General features: G+C 44.0%; 1 protein-coding gene across 1 annotated transcript in view; it reads right to left on the minus strand.

Annotated features, from left to right (window-relative positions):
- The window catches only part of CA4 (carbonic anhydrase 4), a 129531-nt gene that overhangs the window by 61926 nt on the left and 49675 nt on the right, over nucleotides 1–17930 (minus strand). Inside the window, exon 3 of the mRNA XM_056560119.1 lies at nucleotides 11335–11424. Coding sequence (XP_056416094.1) covers nucleotides 11335–11424 — 90 coding nt within the window. The remainder of the gene's footprint in view (nucleotides 1–11334; nucleotides 11425–17930) is intronic.

The following is a 17930-nucleotide window of genomic DNA, read 5'->3' on the forward strand; positions in this document are numbered from 1 at the left end:
CACTTATAAAATGTGTTCAATGTGCTGCCCATTGCGTTGGATTGTCAATGCAACCCTCTTCTCCCACTCTTCACACACTGATAGCAACATCGCAGGAGAAATGCTAGCACAGGCTTCCAGTATCTGTAGTTTCAGGTGCTGCACATCTCTTATCTTCACAGCATAGACAATTGCCTTCAGATGACCCCAAAGATAAAAGTCTAAGGGGGTCAGATCGGGAGACCTTGGGGGCCATTCAACTTTCCAGGAAACTGTTCCTCTAGGAATGCTCGGACCTGACACCCATAATGTGGAGGTGCACCATCTTGCTGGAAAAATTCAGGGAACATGCCAGCTTCAGTGCATAAAGAGGGAAACACATCATCATGTAGCAATTTCGCATATCGAGTGGCCTTGAGGTTTCCATTGATGAAGAATGGCCCCAATATCTTTGTAACCCATATAACAAACCGATCCATCAATATCATCACACCATACCATCACCTGAAACTATGGATACTGGAGCCTGTGCTAGCATTTCTCCTGTGGTGTTGCTATCAGTGTGTGAAGAGTGGGAGAAGAGGGTTGCATTGACAATCCAACACAATGGGCAGCACATTGAACACATTTTATAAGTGCTCAGAAACTTGTAAATAACTCATGAGAGAATAAAGTTACATTAAACTTTGTGAAATTCCCAGTAAGTTTGATGTGTCACATGACCCTCTTCCTATTGAAAAAACAAAAGTTGGATTCAAAATGTCCGACTTCAAAATGGCCGCCATGGTCACCACCCATCTTGACAAGTTTCCCCCCTCACATATACTAATGTGCCACAAACAGGAAGTTAATATCACCAACCATTCCCATTTTATTAAGGTGTATCCATAGAAATAACCCACCCTGTATATGATGTTATACATGACATCTCTTTATATACATTTTTATGATTGCACTTATTACTATTGCTATGAATCCACTATTGCTATTTAGCCTCGCTCCCTTCATACATCGTTTTGAATATATGTGATAAATGTGAGATAAAAAATATATATATATACATATCTATATCATATAGGTTCACCCTTTAGAGTAAAATATCTCCGTACCTTCCAACCATCATAGCTTAAGATTACCTAGGTTTGGCTCCTCAACGGAAGCTAGCTCCGCCCTTTCTCAACCCCGCCACAGCTATATCGCTCGCACCTGAGAATGGATCTGACTCTTCAAAGAGGGTTAGTTCTGTCCTCTTTCATTGTTTTTGCTGGTACACGTTAACAGATAAAGCTTAAAGGGGTACTCCCGTGGAAAACTTTTTTTTTTTTTTTTTAATCAGCTGGTGCCAGAAAATTAAACAGATTTGTAAATTACTTCTATAAAAAAAATGTTAATCTTTCCAGTACTTATTAGCTGCTGAATACTACAGAGGAAATGGTTTTCTTTTTGGAACACAGAGCTCTCTGCTGACATCATGACCACAGTGCTCTCTGCTGACATCTCTGTCCATTTTAATAACTGTCCAGAGTAGGAGAAAATCCCCATAGCAAACTGCTCTGGACAGTTCCTAAAATGGACAGAGATGTCAACAGAGAGCACTGTGGTCATGATGTCAGCAGAGAGCTCTGTGTTCCAAAAAGAAAACCATTTCCTCTGTAGTATACAGACCCTTAAAAGTACTGGAAAGATTAAGATTTTTTAATAGAAGTAATTTACAAATCTGTTTAACTTTCTGGCGCCAGTTGATTTTACAAAAAAAGTTTTCCACGGTAGTACCCCTTTAACTCCTCAACTGGAGTTAGCTCCACCCCTTCTCAACACAGCCATTGCTCTATATCACCGCTCTGCGCAAATGTATAAAAACTCATTACAGGGAGTTGAAGCACTCCCTGCCCCCTTATTCCGGCCATTTTTACAAAAACCAATGAGAAAACTATTTTTGGCATTCTTTTATATAAAGCCCACCTCCTTAGAACACTGTGACAGCTATATATAGTTTCTGCATCATCTCCACCTGTCTTCTCCCAGCTGCGATACTCTTGCTGACAACGGCATCAGTGCAGCTTATTCTCATGGATAAAAAATGTTTCACTACAGTCACATGCTGCAGAGCTCACACTAGCTCAGGAGAATTTTCCTGGGCCTGATTGCTCACAGAGAAAACTTGACATCGCTTCACTTAGTGCGAAATGGCACCATTTGCCAAACACCCCCCCCCCCCTTTGTTTGTCCATCACTGCTCCCTGAACAGGTTCTTTAACATTATATTTTAACAGTTCAGACATTCACACATGAGTACCATGTTCATTTTTTAAGTATTTTTGAGTAAAATGGGAAAAAGGGGCATTTCTTTTTACTTTTTATGCATTTATCAGATTGCTTATACTGTTCAGTGTTATGCATAGGCATAGTACTGATCAGTATTATCTGCGATCTATTTCTCTGGTCTGCTAGAAGGCAGGCCAGAGAGAAGACCCTGTGATGACAGCAGGAGGCAGGTGAGGAGACCTCCTGCCACCATCCTGCCACCATCCCATTCCTCCGGGGATTTAATCAGGTATTACAAGCACCTGAATGCAGCAGATGCCTTGATCAGAATTGATCACGGCATCTGAGCGGTTAATGGCAGACATCAGCGCAATCACTGATGTCTGCCCTTACTGTTGGGACCCTTACCCCCCAGGGCCCGGCCATTTTAGAATAAGCAGCCCATTTTTTGGGTGGGGGTCCGACTGCTGGGACCCCCACCGATCACCTCGGTACAAGTGGCTCTCCAGCTGTTGGAAAGCTAAAACTCCCATCATGTCTAGAGAGCCTCAGGCATTATGGGAGTTGCAGTTTTGTAACAGCTGGAGAGACACAGACTGGACACAGTTTTACCCATCATCACTGCAGAACTTACAAGTGACTACAGCTCAGATGGGACAATCAGGAGAATACACAATGATATCAGTGATCTGAGTGACATCTTCTCTGTTGTCTTTTCTTTTCTTCTTCATCTCGTCCAGAGACCAGGTCTTCCTCCAGCTCCATCTTCTCTGCAGAGTCTGATGCCCAGTCATCATTGGCTCCTCACTTTGTCAGCAGATCTACATCCTCTGTATGAAGACAGTAATCATTATAACCTTGACAGAATGTGTACCCAAAATAAATACTGCCCCACACTGTACCCTGAATATAATACTGCCATACACTGTACCCACTAAATATAATCCTGCCACACACTGTACCCTGAATATAATTCTGCCAATCACTGTACCCTGAATATGATACTGCCACACACTGTACCCGCTGAATATAATCCTGAAACATATTGTACCCTGAATATAATACTGCCACACACTGTACCCTGAATATAATACTGCTACACATGCATACACATCATATATATATATGTGCATATATATATATATATATGCTCTGTGTCCCCCGCCAAACCTCTCCTCATCACTACTATAACCCCCCACCTCTCCTCATCACCCTCATAACCCCCCTGCACCTCTCATCAACCCCATAATCCCCCCTGCACCTCTCATCAACCCCCTAAACCCCCCTGCACCTCTCCTTATTACTACCATAATTCCCCGAACCCCCCTCCCCCCACTACCGCACCTCCCCTTATCATTGGTGGTGCATTGGAGCTGCCTTATAGGGGTTGTAGTCCAAGTGCCCAGCCTGCTGCAGTAGCATGTGGGAGAGTGGCAGCCCCCATGACTGTTGCAACCTCTATAGTTATGCCACTGGTACCAGTGCATCAGGACACACATTTATGTCCAATGCCCTTTAGGGGTTAAAGGGGTACTCCGCCACTAGACATCTTATCCCCTATCCAAAGGATTTTTTATAGAAGTAATTCAAAAATCTGTTTACCTTTCTGTAAACAGTGGATATGAAAAAAAAAAATGTTTTCCATTGGAGAACATGTGGGCCGGAGGCTCCGCAACCATGGTTGTAAAAACGAAGATAGCAATGGAAAACTAAAGAGGTAACACAATAGAACCTGTAAAAAAAAGTCTGTATCCCCAAAAGTAGTTGGCAGTCCATCATAATAGATAGGACTTGGGAGCATTGGACATGTAAAACTTTAGAACGAGCAGGGTCCAGAACACAGTCTAGGGTGCCCATAAAGAAAACTTGAATAAAAACCAAAAGGTCAGCCCTCAGAAAAGATGGGGTCTCTCCCATGTCAGCAGGGTAATGCAGCAAGACAAATTCTAGAGAACAGTAACTAAATGGATATCAATAAAATGACATCTCGACCCAATGTATCCTAGCATGTGATCTCCACAGGTGACAGGAATGCCCAGGGAGAAGAGAATGAACATAAACAATATGAACAGAAACAATGCAACCATTAATCACTCACAACATTTCTTAAGTTGGAATGGGGTTGCAGTTCCGGCAATTTGCTGTGCACTATGTCTTATGGCTGCTGTGTGTCTGTAGGCACAAAATCTTCTGGAACAGACTATAAGACTGGGTGTGAAGGACCAGAAGAAGCTTGAGGAATGGACTTCTGGCTGTCTCTCTGTAAGTACCAATCTATAGACAGGATCAGGAGGGTGAGCGGCTGTGTACTGATACTTGCAGGTCGAAATCTTATAGTTCTGGCAAGGTTAGTGCCGGGTTGCCACAGGAGCTCCTTGAGCTTGTGTCTCACTTGTACGCGCTAGAACACAAAGTCTAGATGAGCTGTTTTAATTCAAGACTCCTTCTTGTCTTTGGTTGCTGGGTCACGTTTTTTTTTATATATACAGAAAGTAGACACTTTCAATTTATTGATTTTACTACCTATGGTATCCTTACTCCTAGACTAGTGTACTCTAAGGACTCCATCATTATAGATGGAAGAAATGTGTAGGGTAGTTGGGTGCTCTGTGGTTTAATAGGGAAACTAACTAAATATATGTCAAGATTCGGCAGGCTGGAGGTGGATCCTCTGTGTCAGAGAGGGATTGGCGTGGACCGTGCCGGCGGACCGGTTCTAAGTAGCTACTGGTATTCACCAGAGCCCGCCGCAAAGCGGGATGGTCTTGCAGCGGCGGTAGCAACCAGGTCGTATCCACCGGCAATGGCTCAACCTCTCTGACTGCTGAGATAGGCGCGGTACAAGGGATTAGGCAAGAGCAAGGTCGGACGTAGCAGAAGGTCAGGGCAGGCAGCAAGGATCGTAGTCAGGGGCAACGGCAAGAGGTCTGGAACACTAGCTTGGGATACACAAGGAACGCTTTCACTGGCACAATGGCAACAAGATCCGGCAAGGAAGTGAAGGGTAAGTGAGGTAATATAGGGAAGTGCACAGGTGAACACACTAATTAAAACCATGCGCCAATCAGTGGCACACTGGCCCTTTAAATCGCAGAGAGTCGGCGCGTGCGCGCCCTAGGGAGCGGGGCCGCGCACGCCGGGACAGCACAGACGGTTAACAAGTCTGGTAAGCGGGCCGGGATGCGCACCGCGAGCGGGCGCGTCGCGCATCGCGAATCGCATCCCGGCTAGGGACATTATCGCAGCGCTCCCGGTCAGCGGGTCTGACCGGGGCGCTGCGAACAGGAGAACGCAGTGAGCGCTCCGGGGAGGAGCGGGGACCCGGAGCACTCGGCGTAATAATATACTTGTTTGTTTTAGATTTCTTTGATTTGGGTCAGACAACAATTTGTACAGTGGGGCAAAAAAGCATTTGGTCAGCAACCAATTGTGCAAGTTCTCCCACTTAAAAAGATGGTATACCTCAACTATGAGAGACATAATGAGAAAAAAATAATCCATAAAATCACATTGTCTGTCTGATTTTTAAAGAATTTATTTGCAAATTATGGTCGAAAATAAGTATTTGGTCAATAACAAAAGTTAATTTCAATACTTTGTTATTTACCCTTTGTTGGCAATGACAAAGGTCAAATGTTTTCTGTAAGTCTTCAAAAGGTTTTCACACATTGTTGCTGGTATTTTGGCCCATTCCTCCATGCAGATCTCCTCCAGGGCAATGATGTTTTGGGGCTATCACTGGGCAACAAGGACTTTCAACTCCCACCAAAGGTTTTCTCTGGGGTTGAGATCTGGAGACTGGCTAGGCTACTTCATGACCTTAAAATGCTTCTTACGAAGCCACTCCTTCATTGCCCGGTCAGTGTGTTTGGGATCATTGTCATGATGAAAGATCCAGCCACATTTTATCTTCAATGCACTTGCTGATTGAAAAATTTCTCGATACATGGCCCCATTCATTATTTCCTTTACACGAATCAGTCGTCCTAGTCCCTTAGCAGAAAAACAGCCCCAAAGCATGATGTTTCCACCCCCATGCTTCACAGTAGGTATGGTGTTTCTTTGGATGCAACTCTGCATTCTTTCTCCTTTAAACACGATGAGTTGAGTTTTTACCAAAAAGTTCTACCTTGGTTTCATCTGACCATATGACATTCTCCCAATACTCTTCTGGATTATCCACATGCTGGATTATCCACAAGCAAACTTCAGATGGGCCCGAACATGTACTGGCTTAAGCAGGGGGACACATCTGGCACTGCATGATTTGAGTCCCTGGCGGCGTAGTGTGTTACTGATGGTAGTTAGGTAAGCTTTTGTTACTTTGGTCCCAGCTCTCTGCAGGTCATTCACTAGGTCCGCTCGTGTGGTTCTGTGATTTTTGCTCAGCATTCTTGTAATCATTTTGACACAACTTGGTGAGATCCTGCATGGAGCCCCAGAAAGAGGGAGATTATCAGTAGTTTTGTATGTTAATAATAGTGTTAATAATTGCTCCCACAGTTGATTCCTTCACACCAAGCTGCTTGCCTCTTGCAGATTCAGTCTTCCCAGCCTGGTGCAGGTCTAAAATTTTGTTTCTGGTGTTCTTCGACAGCTCTTTGGTCTTGGCCATAGTGGAGTTTGGAGTGTGACTGTTTGAACTTGTCATCAGTATAAAAGACACCTGTCCACAACATCAAACAGGTGCCATTAATACAGGTAACGAGTGGAGAACAGAGGAGACTCTTAAAGAACAAGTTACAAGTCTGTGAGTGCCAGAAATCTTGCTTGTTTGTACGTGACCAAATAATTATTTTCCACCATAATTTGCAAATAAATTCTTTAAAAATCAGACAATGTGATTTTATGGATTTTTTTTCTCATTATGTCATCCATAGTTGAGGTACACTTTTTAAGTGGGAGAACTTGCACAATTGGTGGCTGACTAAATATTATTTTTGCCCCAGTGTATACATATGTTTGAGAGAAAAAGTTTCAGTTTAACTTTACAATTAAAATCTCTGTTCTCTCTAACCTAGTAGTCCAGTGGACAATGTTACTGCATAAAAGGATCGTCCGCTGGACTCCTTAAAAGCATATTCCCATCTCTAAAATTTACCTTTGTGGCCAGCTCTGCCCTTTTTACAGCCACCAGAGATGGTCGAAAATGCCAAAAGGAACCGATGCAGGGAAATTACACATTTTGCAGAACTCCTATTGACTTTAATGGCAGTAGTGCAAAGTCACTGTTTATGCAACTCCCTAGAGGGGCTATGCCATTTGCACAACTCCCATTAGAGTCAATGGTAGTTATGCAAATTGCATAACTTCCAAGCTTAGTCTGCCTCTGTTTTTACTGACTACCTACAAACAGGCCAGAGGTGCCTGAAAAGGCAAATTGAGGAGATGGGACGACCCCTTTTAACGTGAAATAGTCAGAGATATCAATCAATAAGGTCTATAGCTCTTTGTGCTCTACAACATGATGTCAATAGATTAGATACTATTTTTCATGGTGACAATTTCCCTTTATATAGTAATTCCCAAGTATAAAAAGTGATGCCAAAAGTTACAGTAAGTACCATGTATAGTCTGTGGTAGAGATCTTTGAAGAAGAATCATCAGACCTCTATCGGATGGTTCTATGGAATGCTTTCCAACATTTAATGATTGCATAGTAGGCAACAAATTGAGCCTAATGTGTATGCAATAAATATTAGAAATAAATTTGTCACTCTTATTATTCAGAATTTGTGATTTTATTCCGCAGAATATAAATTTACGTTTCGATCCAAACACTGGATCTTCATCAGATATCTAGAGATTGCTGCGGAGGCAGGTGCAATGTGGCCTATAGCCAGGAGAAATAGGAAGTCGGTGTTGCGATCAGGTGCCGAATTTATTTCTACATTTGATGAAGGATTGGGACCCTATTCGAGCACTAACTTACACAGAGAGTGCCATATCTTTACTTACATATGCAATAAATAAGTTATTTTATTTTAAGTCTTAAAGTACTAGAACTGCTTTTTCTTATTAGAATAGCCATTATGGTTAAAAAGAGAAGACCATTTAAAGCCTAAACATCATAAAAGTTGTAGAAAACCAATAAAAATGCATGGGTTACACAAACCATTAAGGCCACCAGTATAGTTTTGTTTACAATGCTTTATATATGTTGATAAAATACATCTAAAAACACAATATAAAGAGGGCATCGATCTTTACTTCCCTTGTCTATTAATAATTTACTATGTGAACTTCCTTGCTACAGATCAGTTTAGTTATGGTGCCTGATCTATTCTGTGATTAGGGATTTATGTTGTCCTTCAAATTTACAGTTCCTATGTCTAATTGGTCATCACTCTTACTCAAAACAAGTTAACCTTTAACAGAAAAGACTTCATTTATCACTATAAATATAGGTTTACTTTTGTAGAACTTACACAGGTAAATAAAACTCTTTTAGGCTCTGGAGGGATGAGCTGTACTTTACATTGTTGAGTTTTAGAGTACATGGGACTGATTAAGCTTTAAATTCTTTTAGGAGGTTGATGAGAACATAAAAAAAAAATGCAATTCTGTAAATTCTTCTTTATGTAACCATGTTGGTCTGATAGTATAGATCATTATGGTTGTGGCAATACCAATTATGTTTAAGGTTAGAAAAATAACATTTGTAGATGTGCCATGTCTGGTATTATAACTCTGCTCCAGAACTCAAATACCAGATATCATTAAGAGACAACAGTGGAAAATAAATTTCTCTTATGCTAGACAATGAGCTTAGGTAACTTTTCTTTTAGGGATTTCCTAACAAAAAAATGCTTGGCTGCTTATCAAAAGTACATTAACAACTAGGGTTATTATGGAATCTCCAAGATTTTGTGAAGACCCCTTATTGGCATCAGTGCTTCCTGTTCTGGATGCCAGGGAGAGGAAGATTGCAGCTAAATCTTCTTCAATATATATATATATATATATATATATATATATATATACTCTGGTTATGGCATAACAGTCCTAGGGGTTTTACTGTTTGGATCAGTAAGGAAAGAGTTGTGTGAACAAGGGTCCACACAATTTTTATGGAATTATCTAAGATCCCATACTTATGAAAGTGTCTGTCTGTCCCTTGATAGGAAAGAGGAATTGCACGGATTTGATTTGTACTGCCCTTGTATTCATTCTAATCTAATTGCAGCTGAGTAGAGGTTTATTTTTTTATATACATTAGAGAATGCTGAAAAAAACCCTTTCATCCTTAAAAAAAAACTAAATAAAAAGGAGACGGCACTCCACATTGGGTAATAACGTCAGTAAACCATAAAGGTATAGGAAGGAATAGGAAAAGGGTGCTCACCTGAGGGGGTTGTGGAAAAGTCACAACTCCTGTAGACACCAATTAATTCCTTCCTTTACTGGAAAGACAGTATACAAGCCTGGATATGCAGCGTGGTAGATGTTCTGGTTCACTCACAGGCAGTAAACCAAGAGGTAAGCAATAGAAGTACACTGCTCAAATTTTTTTTAAAGGGAGCACTTACACAACACAATGTAACTCCAATTCAATCACACTTCTGTGAAATCACACTGTCCACTCAGGAAGCAACACTGATTGACAATCAATTTCACATACTGTTGTGCAAATGGAACAGACAACAGGTGGAAATTATAGACAATTAGCAAGACACCCCCAATAAAAGAGTAGTTCTGCAGGTGGTGACCACAGACCACTTCTGAGTTCCTATGCTTCCTGGCTGATGTTTTGGTCACTTTTGAATGCTGGTGGGGCTTTCACTCTAATGGTAGCATGAGACGGAGTCTACAACCCACACAAGTTGCTCAAGTAGTGCTGCTCATCCAGGATGGCACATCGATGCGAGCTGTGGCAAGGAGGTTCGCTGTGTCTGTCAGCATAGTGTCCAGAGCATGGAGGCGCTACCAGAAGACCGGCCAGTACATTAGGAGACGTGGAGGAGGCCGTAGGAGGGCAACAACCCAGTAGCAGGACTGCTATCTCCACCTTTGTGCAAGGAGGAGCAGGAGGAGCACTGCCAGAGCCCTGCAATATGACCTCCAGCAGGCCACAAATGTGCATGTGTCCACTCAAATGGTCAGAAACAGACTTCATGAGGGTGGAATGAGGGCCCGACGTCCACAGCTAGGGGTTGTGCTTACAGCCCAACACCGTGCAGGACGTTTGCCATTTGCCAGAGAACACCAAGATTGCAAATTCGCCACTGGTGCCCTGTGCTCTTCACAGATGAAAGCAGGTTCACACTGAGCACATGTGACAGACGTGAAAGAGTCTGGAGATGCCATGGAGAACGTTCTGCTGCCTGCAACATCCTCCAGCATGACCAGTGTGGCGGTGGGTCAGTAATGGTGTGGGGGGCATTTCTTTGGGGGGCCACACAGCACTACATGTGCTTGCGAGAGGTAGCCTGACTGCCATTAGGTACCGAGATGAGATCCTCAGACCCTTTGTGAGACCATATGCTGTGTGGTTGGCCCTGGGTTCCTCCTAATGAAAGACAAGGCTAGACCTCATGTGGCTGGAGTGTGTCAGCAGTTCCTGCAAGAGGAAGGTATTGATGCTATGGACTAGCCCGCCTGTTCCCCAGACCTGAATATGATTGAGCACATCTGGGACATCATGTCTCGCTCCATACACCAACGCCACATTGCAACACAGACTGTCCAAGAGTTGGAGAATGCCTTAGTCCAGGAAGGACATCCCTCAGGAGACCATCCGGCACCTCATCAGGAGCATGCCCAGGCTTTGTAGGGAGGTCATATGGGCACGTGGAGGCCACACACGCTACTGCCTCATTTTGACTTGTTTTAAGGACATTACATCAAAGTTGGATCAGCCTGTAGTGTGGCTTTCCACTTTGATTTTGAGTGTGACTTCATATCCAGACTTCCATGGGTTGATAAATTTGATTTCCATTGATCATTTTTGCGTGATTTTGTTGTCAGCACATTCAACAATGTAAAGACGAAAGTATTTCATATGATTAGTTCATTCATTCAGATCTAGGATGTGTTATCTTAGTGTTCCCTTAATTTTTTTGAGCAGTGTATATAAAATGATCAGCTCACCACCAATGCGTGTATCAGTCCATGTAACAGCAGCACACATCTCGTTTGGAAGCCCGGAAGATTGCACTGGAGCTGAGCCTCTAGGTGTATCTATCCACAGTGAAAAACAGGGGAATGTTTAAGAATTACAAATAAAGGACATATAGTTTTTACTTCCAATTGGTAGCTGGACATTTACCTCCTTTTTAATGTGAGTAAACCCAAAAGGATAATATAAAAGAACGAAGTCTGTTTATCTGAAGTACTTATAGTAGCTTTACTTCATTTCATATGGAGATCTAGTGGATTCATTGTACGATTGGAGGCCAGTGTTTTTTATTTTTCATTTTTATAAATTACCCTTGTCAGCCTTAGCCTGGATTAAAAAAGAAAGGGTCAGTCTGTCCTATATACAGTCGTGGCCATAAATGTTGGCACCCCTGAAATTTTTCTAGATAATGAAGTATTTCTCAAAGAAAAGGATTGCAGTAACACATGTTTTGCTATACATGTTTATTCCCTTCGTTTTTATTGGAACTAAACCAAAAAAGGGAGGAAAAAAAGCAAATTGAACATAATGTCACATTAAACTCCAAAAATGGTCTAGACAAAATGATTGGCACCCTTTCAAAATTGTGGAAAAATAAGATTGTTTCAAGCATGTGAAATTACAGGTGTGGGCAATATAAAAATACCACCTGAAAGCAGATAAAAAGGAGAGAAGTTCACTTAGTCTTTGCATTGTGTCTGTGTGCCACACTAAGCATGAACAACAGAAAGAGGAGAAGAGAACTGTCTGAGGACTTGAGAACCAAAATTGTGGAAAAATATCAACAATCTCAAGGTTATAAGTCCATCTCCAGAGATCTAGATTTGCCTTTCTCCACCGTGCGCCACATTATCAAGAAGTTTGCAACCCATGGCACTGTAGCTAATCTCCCTGGGCATGGACGGAAGAGAATAATTGATGAAAGGTGTCAACGCAGGATAGTCCAGATGGTGAATAAGCAACCCCAAACAAGTTCCACAGATATTCAAGCTGTCTTACAGGCTCAGAGAGCATCAGTGTTATCACGAACTATCCGTTGACATTTGAAATGAAATGCTGTGGCAGGAGACCCAGGAGGACCCCACTGCTGACACAGAGACATAAAAAAAGCCAAAATGAACCTGAGTAAGCCAAAATCTTTCTGGGAAAACGTCTTGTGGACAGATGAGACCAAGATAGAGCTTTTTGGTAAAGCACATCATTCTACTATTTACCGAAAACGGAATGAGGCCTACAAAGAAAAGAACACAGTACCTACAGTGAAATATGGTGGATGTTCAATTATGTTTTGATTTTTTTTTTGCTGCCTCTGGCACTGGGTACGTTGAATGTGTGTAAGGCATCATGAAATCTGAGGATTACTAACAGATTTTGGGTGGCACTGTACAGCCCAGTGTCAGAAAGCTGGGTTTGCGTCCGAGATCTTGGGTCTTCCAGCAGGAGAGTTCTGAAGTGGCCAGCAATGAGTTCAGATCTAAATCCCATTGAACACCTGTGAAAAGATCTTAAAATTGCTGTTGAGAAAAGGCACCCTTCTAATAAGAGAGACCTGGAGTTGTTTGAAAAGGAAGAGTGATCCAACATTCCAGCTGAGAGGTGTAAGAATCTTATTGATGGTTATAGGAAGCAACTGATTTAAGTTTTTTCCAAAGGGCGTGCAACCAAATATTAAAGAGTACCTATCACCATCTAAACTTTCCCAAATCCCCCTCCCCATCTGTCCCTGACTTTGACAAAGTCTATCCCTGCATTTATTTTACTTTAAAAAACCCTAAAAATACCTTTTTTCTATGCTCTTCTGTAGTGCAGTTGTAAGCAGAGCGCCAGGGAGGTTGTCATAGCAATGGCAAGTCCAGAGAGGAAGTCGGAGAGCAGTGCATATATAATTAGCCATGTGGAAAGTGGACAGAGGGGAGAGGAACTGAGAAGAAGAGAAGAAGGAATGTATCCTCTCTGTTTGATCCCTACTTGCGTATGAGCTGAGTGCTCTCCCTTCCTCCCTTCCTGCCTGTCTGAGAGGCTGGGAGCTGCACTGAGCTGATTTCAGACGCACTCACTGAGTCGGAAATGCTTGCTGACAGGATTGCTAGGGAGACCCCTAGTGGAGAAGTTTTTAAAGTAAAAATAAAAACATAAAAGGAAGAATTTTTTTTAAATAAAAGCAATTGAAAAGTTATTCAGTAGGGCTTTATCTTTAATATATAAAAAGTTTGTTTCATGAGAGGTACACTTTAAGTTAAGGGTGCAAATGATTTTGTCTAGCCCATTTTTGGAGTTTGTATAGGAAAAATGTGTTACTGCAATCGTTTTCTGTGAGAAATACTTTTCTGTGAGAAATAGATTTCAGGGGTACCAACATTTACGGCCATGACTGTATATACGGTATATCTGTATAAAAAGAAACTATTTAGAAAAAAAATACATAAAATCTGCATATCTTAGTCCACCCTTTAGGGTAAGGCCACACATAATGTACAGCAGGAAATAAGCTGCGTATCCTCCTCTCAGCACACACACAGGGCTACCCAGTGGCAATGTGTGCCCAGTGAGGTTTGGAGGCGAGACTGTACATGACAGTTACCTCAGCAAGCTGGCCTCACCTCCAACCTCACTGCACACAGAGGGCTGCCGCAGGTGTGTGCTGATAGGAGAATATGCAGCGCATTTCCCATTGCAAAGCGGATTTTGTGCAGTGTGAAATACGCTTTATTTGCACTGTATATGCTTTATATGCACTCTGTAGTATTCAGCAGCTAATAAGTACTGGAAGGATAAAATTTTTTTTATAGAAGTAATTAACAAATTTGTTATTGTCAGTGCATCATCTGGCTCCTAACTTAACCCTTCAGTAAAGTGCTACATTTATACAGTCATATCTGCTACTCACCTGATGGGTGATTGAGGTTCCGGGTTGTGTGTCGTCTCAATCTATCTGTGCTGCGTCCACGCCAGATCCTGGGCGGTGAAACCGGAAGTCGTCACGCTCACTGAGTCACGTGATCCGGCTCACATGATCACCGTCGCACCCACTGCACGGGGAGGAAACCTCTCAGGACAGTGAGGCAATGCTGGCTTCACTGAGGTGCTGAACACGTGACTCGGGTGCTATGCAACCACGGACGCCGCTCGGTCTGACAGCTACGCACTACAGAGAGGGAGAGAGAACTACACGTTTGATTAACCCCATTGTTACGCCGAGCTCTCGGGGTCCCTGCTCCTCCCCGGAGCGCTCGTGGCGTTCACCTCCGTGCAGCGCCCCGGTCAGACCCGCTGACCGGGAGCGCTGCACTAGTGTCACCTGCGGGGATGTGATCCGCGTAGCGGGACGCACCCGCCCGCGGCTCGCATCCCAAACTCCTCACCTGCCCCGTCCTCCGCCTGCTCAGTCCCGGCTTGCGCGGCCCCGCTCCCTAGGGTGCGCGCGCGCCAGCTCTCTGAGATTTAAAGGGCCAGTGCGCCATTGATTGGCACCTGGCCCAATCAGTACCTGCACCTGTGCCTTCCTTATATAAACTCACTTCCCCTTCCTGTCATTGCCGGATCTTGTTGCCTTGTGCCCAGTGAAAGCGTTTAGTGTGTTCCCAAGCCAGTGTTTCCAGACCTTCTGCTGTTGCCCCTGACTACAACCCTTGCTGCCTGCCCTGACCTTCTGCTACGTCCGACCTTGCTCTTGCCTTGTCCCTTTGTACCGCGCCTGTCTCAGCTGTCAGCTGGGGTTGAGTCGCTATCGGGTGGAACGACCTGGGGGCTTTGCGGCGGGCTCTGGTGAAAACCAGTAACCCCTTAGACTCCGTTCCCCTGGTATGGCCCACGTCATCACCCCACTGACACAGAGGATCCACCACCAGTGTCCTCGCTGCATACCTATCCGGATCCTGACACCGATATTGGCTGAAAGATCAGTGCAATTCCTAGAAAAAGGATAAAGACAAGTGAACATTAAAGTTAATAATAAATACATATACAAACACAATTCTGAGCAAAACAGAACATTAGAGAAATACCGACAAATCTGTTTTATCGTTTAGACCTGGGAGGCCCATAGCATTTATTCTCAAAATCCACTTTGCTTCCTATTGTAGTAGTAGACTATTTCTATCTCCCCATTTGTAGGGGCAATTAACTACTTCGAGGCCTGTGAATTTAAGAACATTAGGGTCACCCCCATGTATGCTCCTAACATGATCGATTAACCATGTGCTCTTTTTTTCTTCTTTGACTTGATTACTGCACAGTACACTGGCAAGGGTTTTATTTCTTCCATAACTTAACAAAGGGTGTCTTTTAGCTGGTTCTTTTTGTGGTGCCTTTGGGGGGGTGTATGGCAGGTGGGGTGTTGCTGTGAGGTATATCACGGTTATAATGAACTCTTGTCAGTCGTGACGCCAGGGTGAGGGTTAAATGCTGTATGGCTTGGCCTATCGCCACCCTTCCCAAGAGCGATAGGTAGATGCAGAATAAAGTATTGTCCACAACCAGAGCTTTGCTGAAAACTTGCGTAAACTTAACTGAAGATTTTCTGTAACATGTGAACATAAGCAACAGTCTTTGTAACAGATGAACAGCTTAGCTTAGATTGACAGTTGGTTGGGACTTGAGTAAGTTCCTCAGCTTGTATGGATTTAGTATGCGCAGATCCGCTGGATTAAGGGTTATGTTTAGGTCCAGGGTCCTTGCCAATATTTGCGGGGAAATTTAGAAGAACTCACTAACGGATTCACCCGAGGCCGCAAGGCTTTGGCCTAGTAATTGTCGTTGAAAGTTGCAGAGGTCCTACCTCATCCAGTGACAGCAACCCAAGAGAGAGAATAATGTCCGCAGCTCCCTTATATGGGCAGGGGCTGGCCGTTTTAGAATTGGTCCACACCATATGTCAGCTTTACAAGGCATTGTGGGTATTACATGTCCCATGAACCTCCAAAAGGTCCTTTTTACCTACCATAGAGACTAAAACATCGTCACGTGACCCGCAGGTCCTGCGACGCTAGCGCAAGGTAAGTACACTTTTTATATACATTTACCCGAATAATATATTAACTATTTAAGGGGTGACTAGGGGAGGACTAGACCTGAGGACCCTACGGTTCCTAGGAACTCTGACTTTGGGGACCCCTACCAAGGTACGGTATGTAATACGGTATCGGGACACCACAAACCCACTTACTTAAAACAAGTCAACCCCGACGCCTGTCCCCTAAGGCAGAGGAACTAGGACGAAGGCTAAGGATGAAATTATTATACATATATACATCCTGACACATTCTAATGACTAGCATTATCTCACTAGACACTTAGAACTCTCTATACATTTTTAAAGTTCCCTAGACATATCTAAAGCTCTCTAAAACATTTCTCAAGCTTTCTAGATATTTATACACAGCTCTCAAAACACTTAAGAAGCTCTCTAAACATTTATTCTCAAGCTTCCTAGATTTTTATACAGCTCTCTAAACATTTATTCTCAAGCTGTCTAGACACATATCTCACTAAAACATTTTACTTTTCGCCATTTAAGTTTACCTGTTAGTACACAGAAGGTTATATTGGCTTGCCTGAGGCTATCTACCAATAAGTTAGCTACTAGGGACTATTGGCTACATGCTTCTTACCCCTAGAACACAACAGTATAACCTTACCTAGGTTACCTTTAGTAAATACGTGTGTTACGCCGAGCGCTCCGGGTCCTCGCTCCTCCCCGGAGCGCTCGCAGCATTGTCGCATTTGCAGCGCCCCGGTCAGACCTGCTGACCGGGTGCGCTGCAATCTCGCTCTCAGCCGGGATGCGATTCGCGATGCGGGAAGCGCCCGCTCGCGATGCGCGTCCCGGCTCCCGTACCTGACTCGTTCCCCGTCTGTCTTGTCCCGGCGCGCGCGGCCCCGCTCCTTAGGGCGCGCGCGCGCCGGGTCTCTGCAATTTAAAGGGCCACTGCGTCACTGATTGGCGCAGCAGGCTTAATCAGTGTGTTCACCTGTGCACTTCCCTACTTATACCTCACTTCCCCTGCACTCCCTCGCCGGATCTTGTTGCCATTGTGCCAGTGAAAGCGTTTCCTTGTGTGTTCCTAGCCTGTGTTCCAGACCTCCTGCCGTTGCCCCTGACTACGATCCTTGCTGCCTGCCCTGACCTTCTGCTACGTCCGACCTTGCTCTTGTCTACTCCCTTGTACCGCGCCTATCTTCAGCAGTCAGAGAGGTTGAGCCGTTGCTGGTGGATACGACCTGGTTGCTACCGCCGCTGCAAGACCATCCCGCTTTGCGGCGGGCTCTGGTGAATACCAGTAGCAACTTAGAACCGGTCCACCAACACGGTCCACGCCAATCCCTCTCTGGCACAGAGGATCCACCTCCAGCCAGCCGAATCGTGACAGTAGATCCGGCCATGGATCCCGCTGAAGTCCCACTGCCAGTTGTCGCCGAACTCACCACGGTGGTCGCCCAGCAGTCGCAACAAATAGCGCAACAAGGCCACCAGCTGTCTCAACTGACCGTGATGCTACAGCAGCTATTACCTCAGCTCCAGCAACCATCTCCTCCGCCAGCTCCTGCACCTCCTCCGCAGCGAGAGGCC

Source organism: Hyla sarda, chromosome 2, assembly GCF_029499605.1.
Source record: "Hyla sarda isolate aHylSar1 chromosome 2, aHylSar1.hap1, whole genome shotgun sequence".
NCBI classification, from domain to species: Eukaryota; Metazoa; Chordata; class Amphibia; order Anura; family Hylidae; genus Hyla; species Hyla sarda.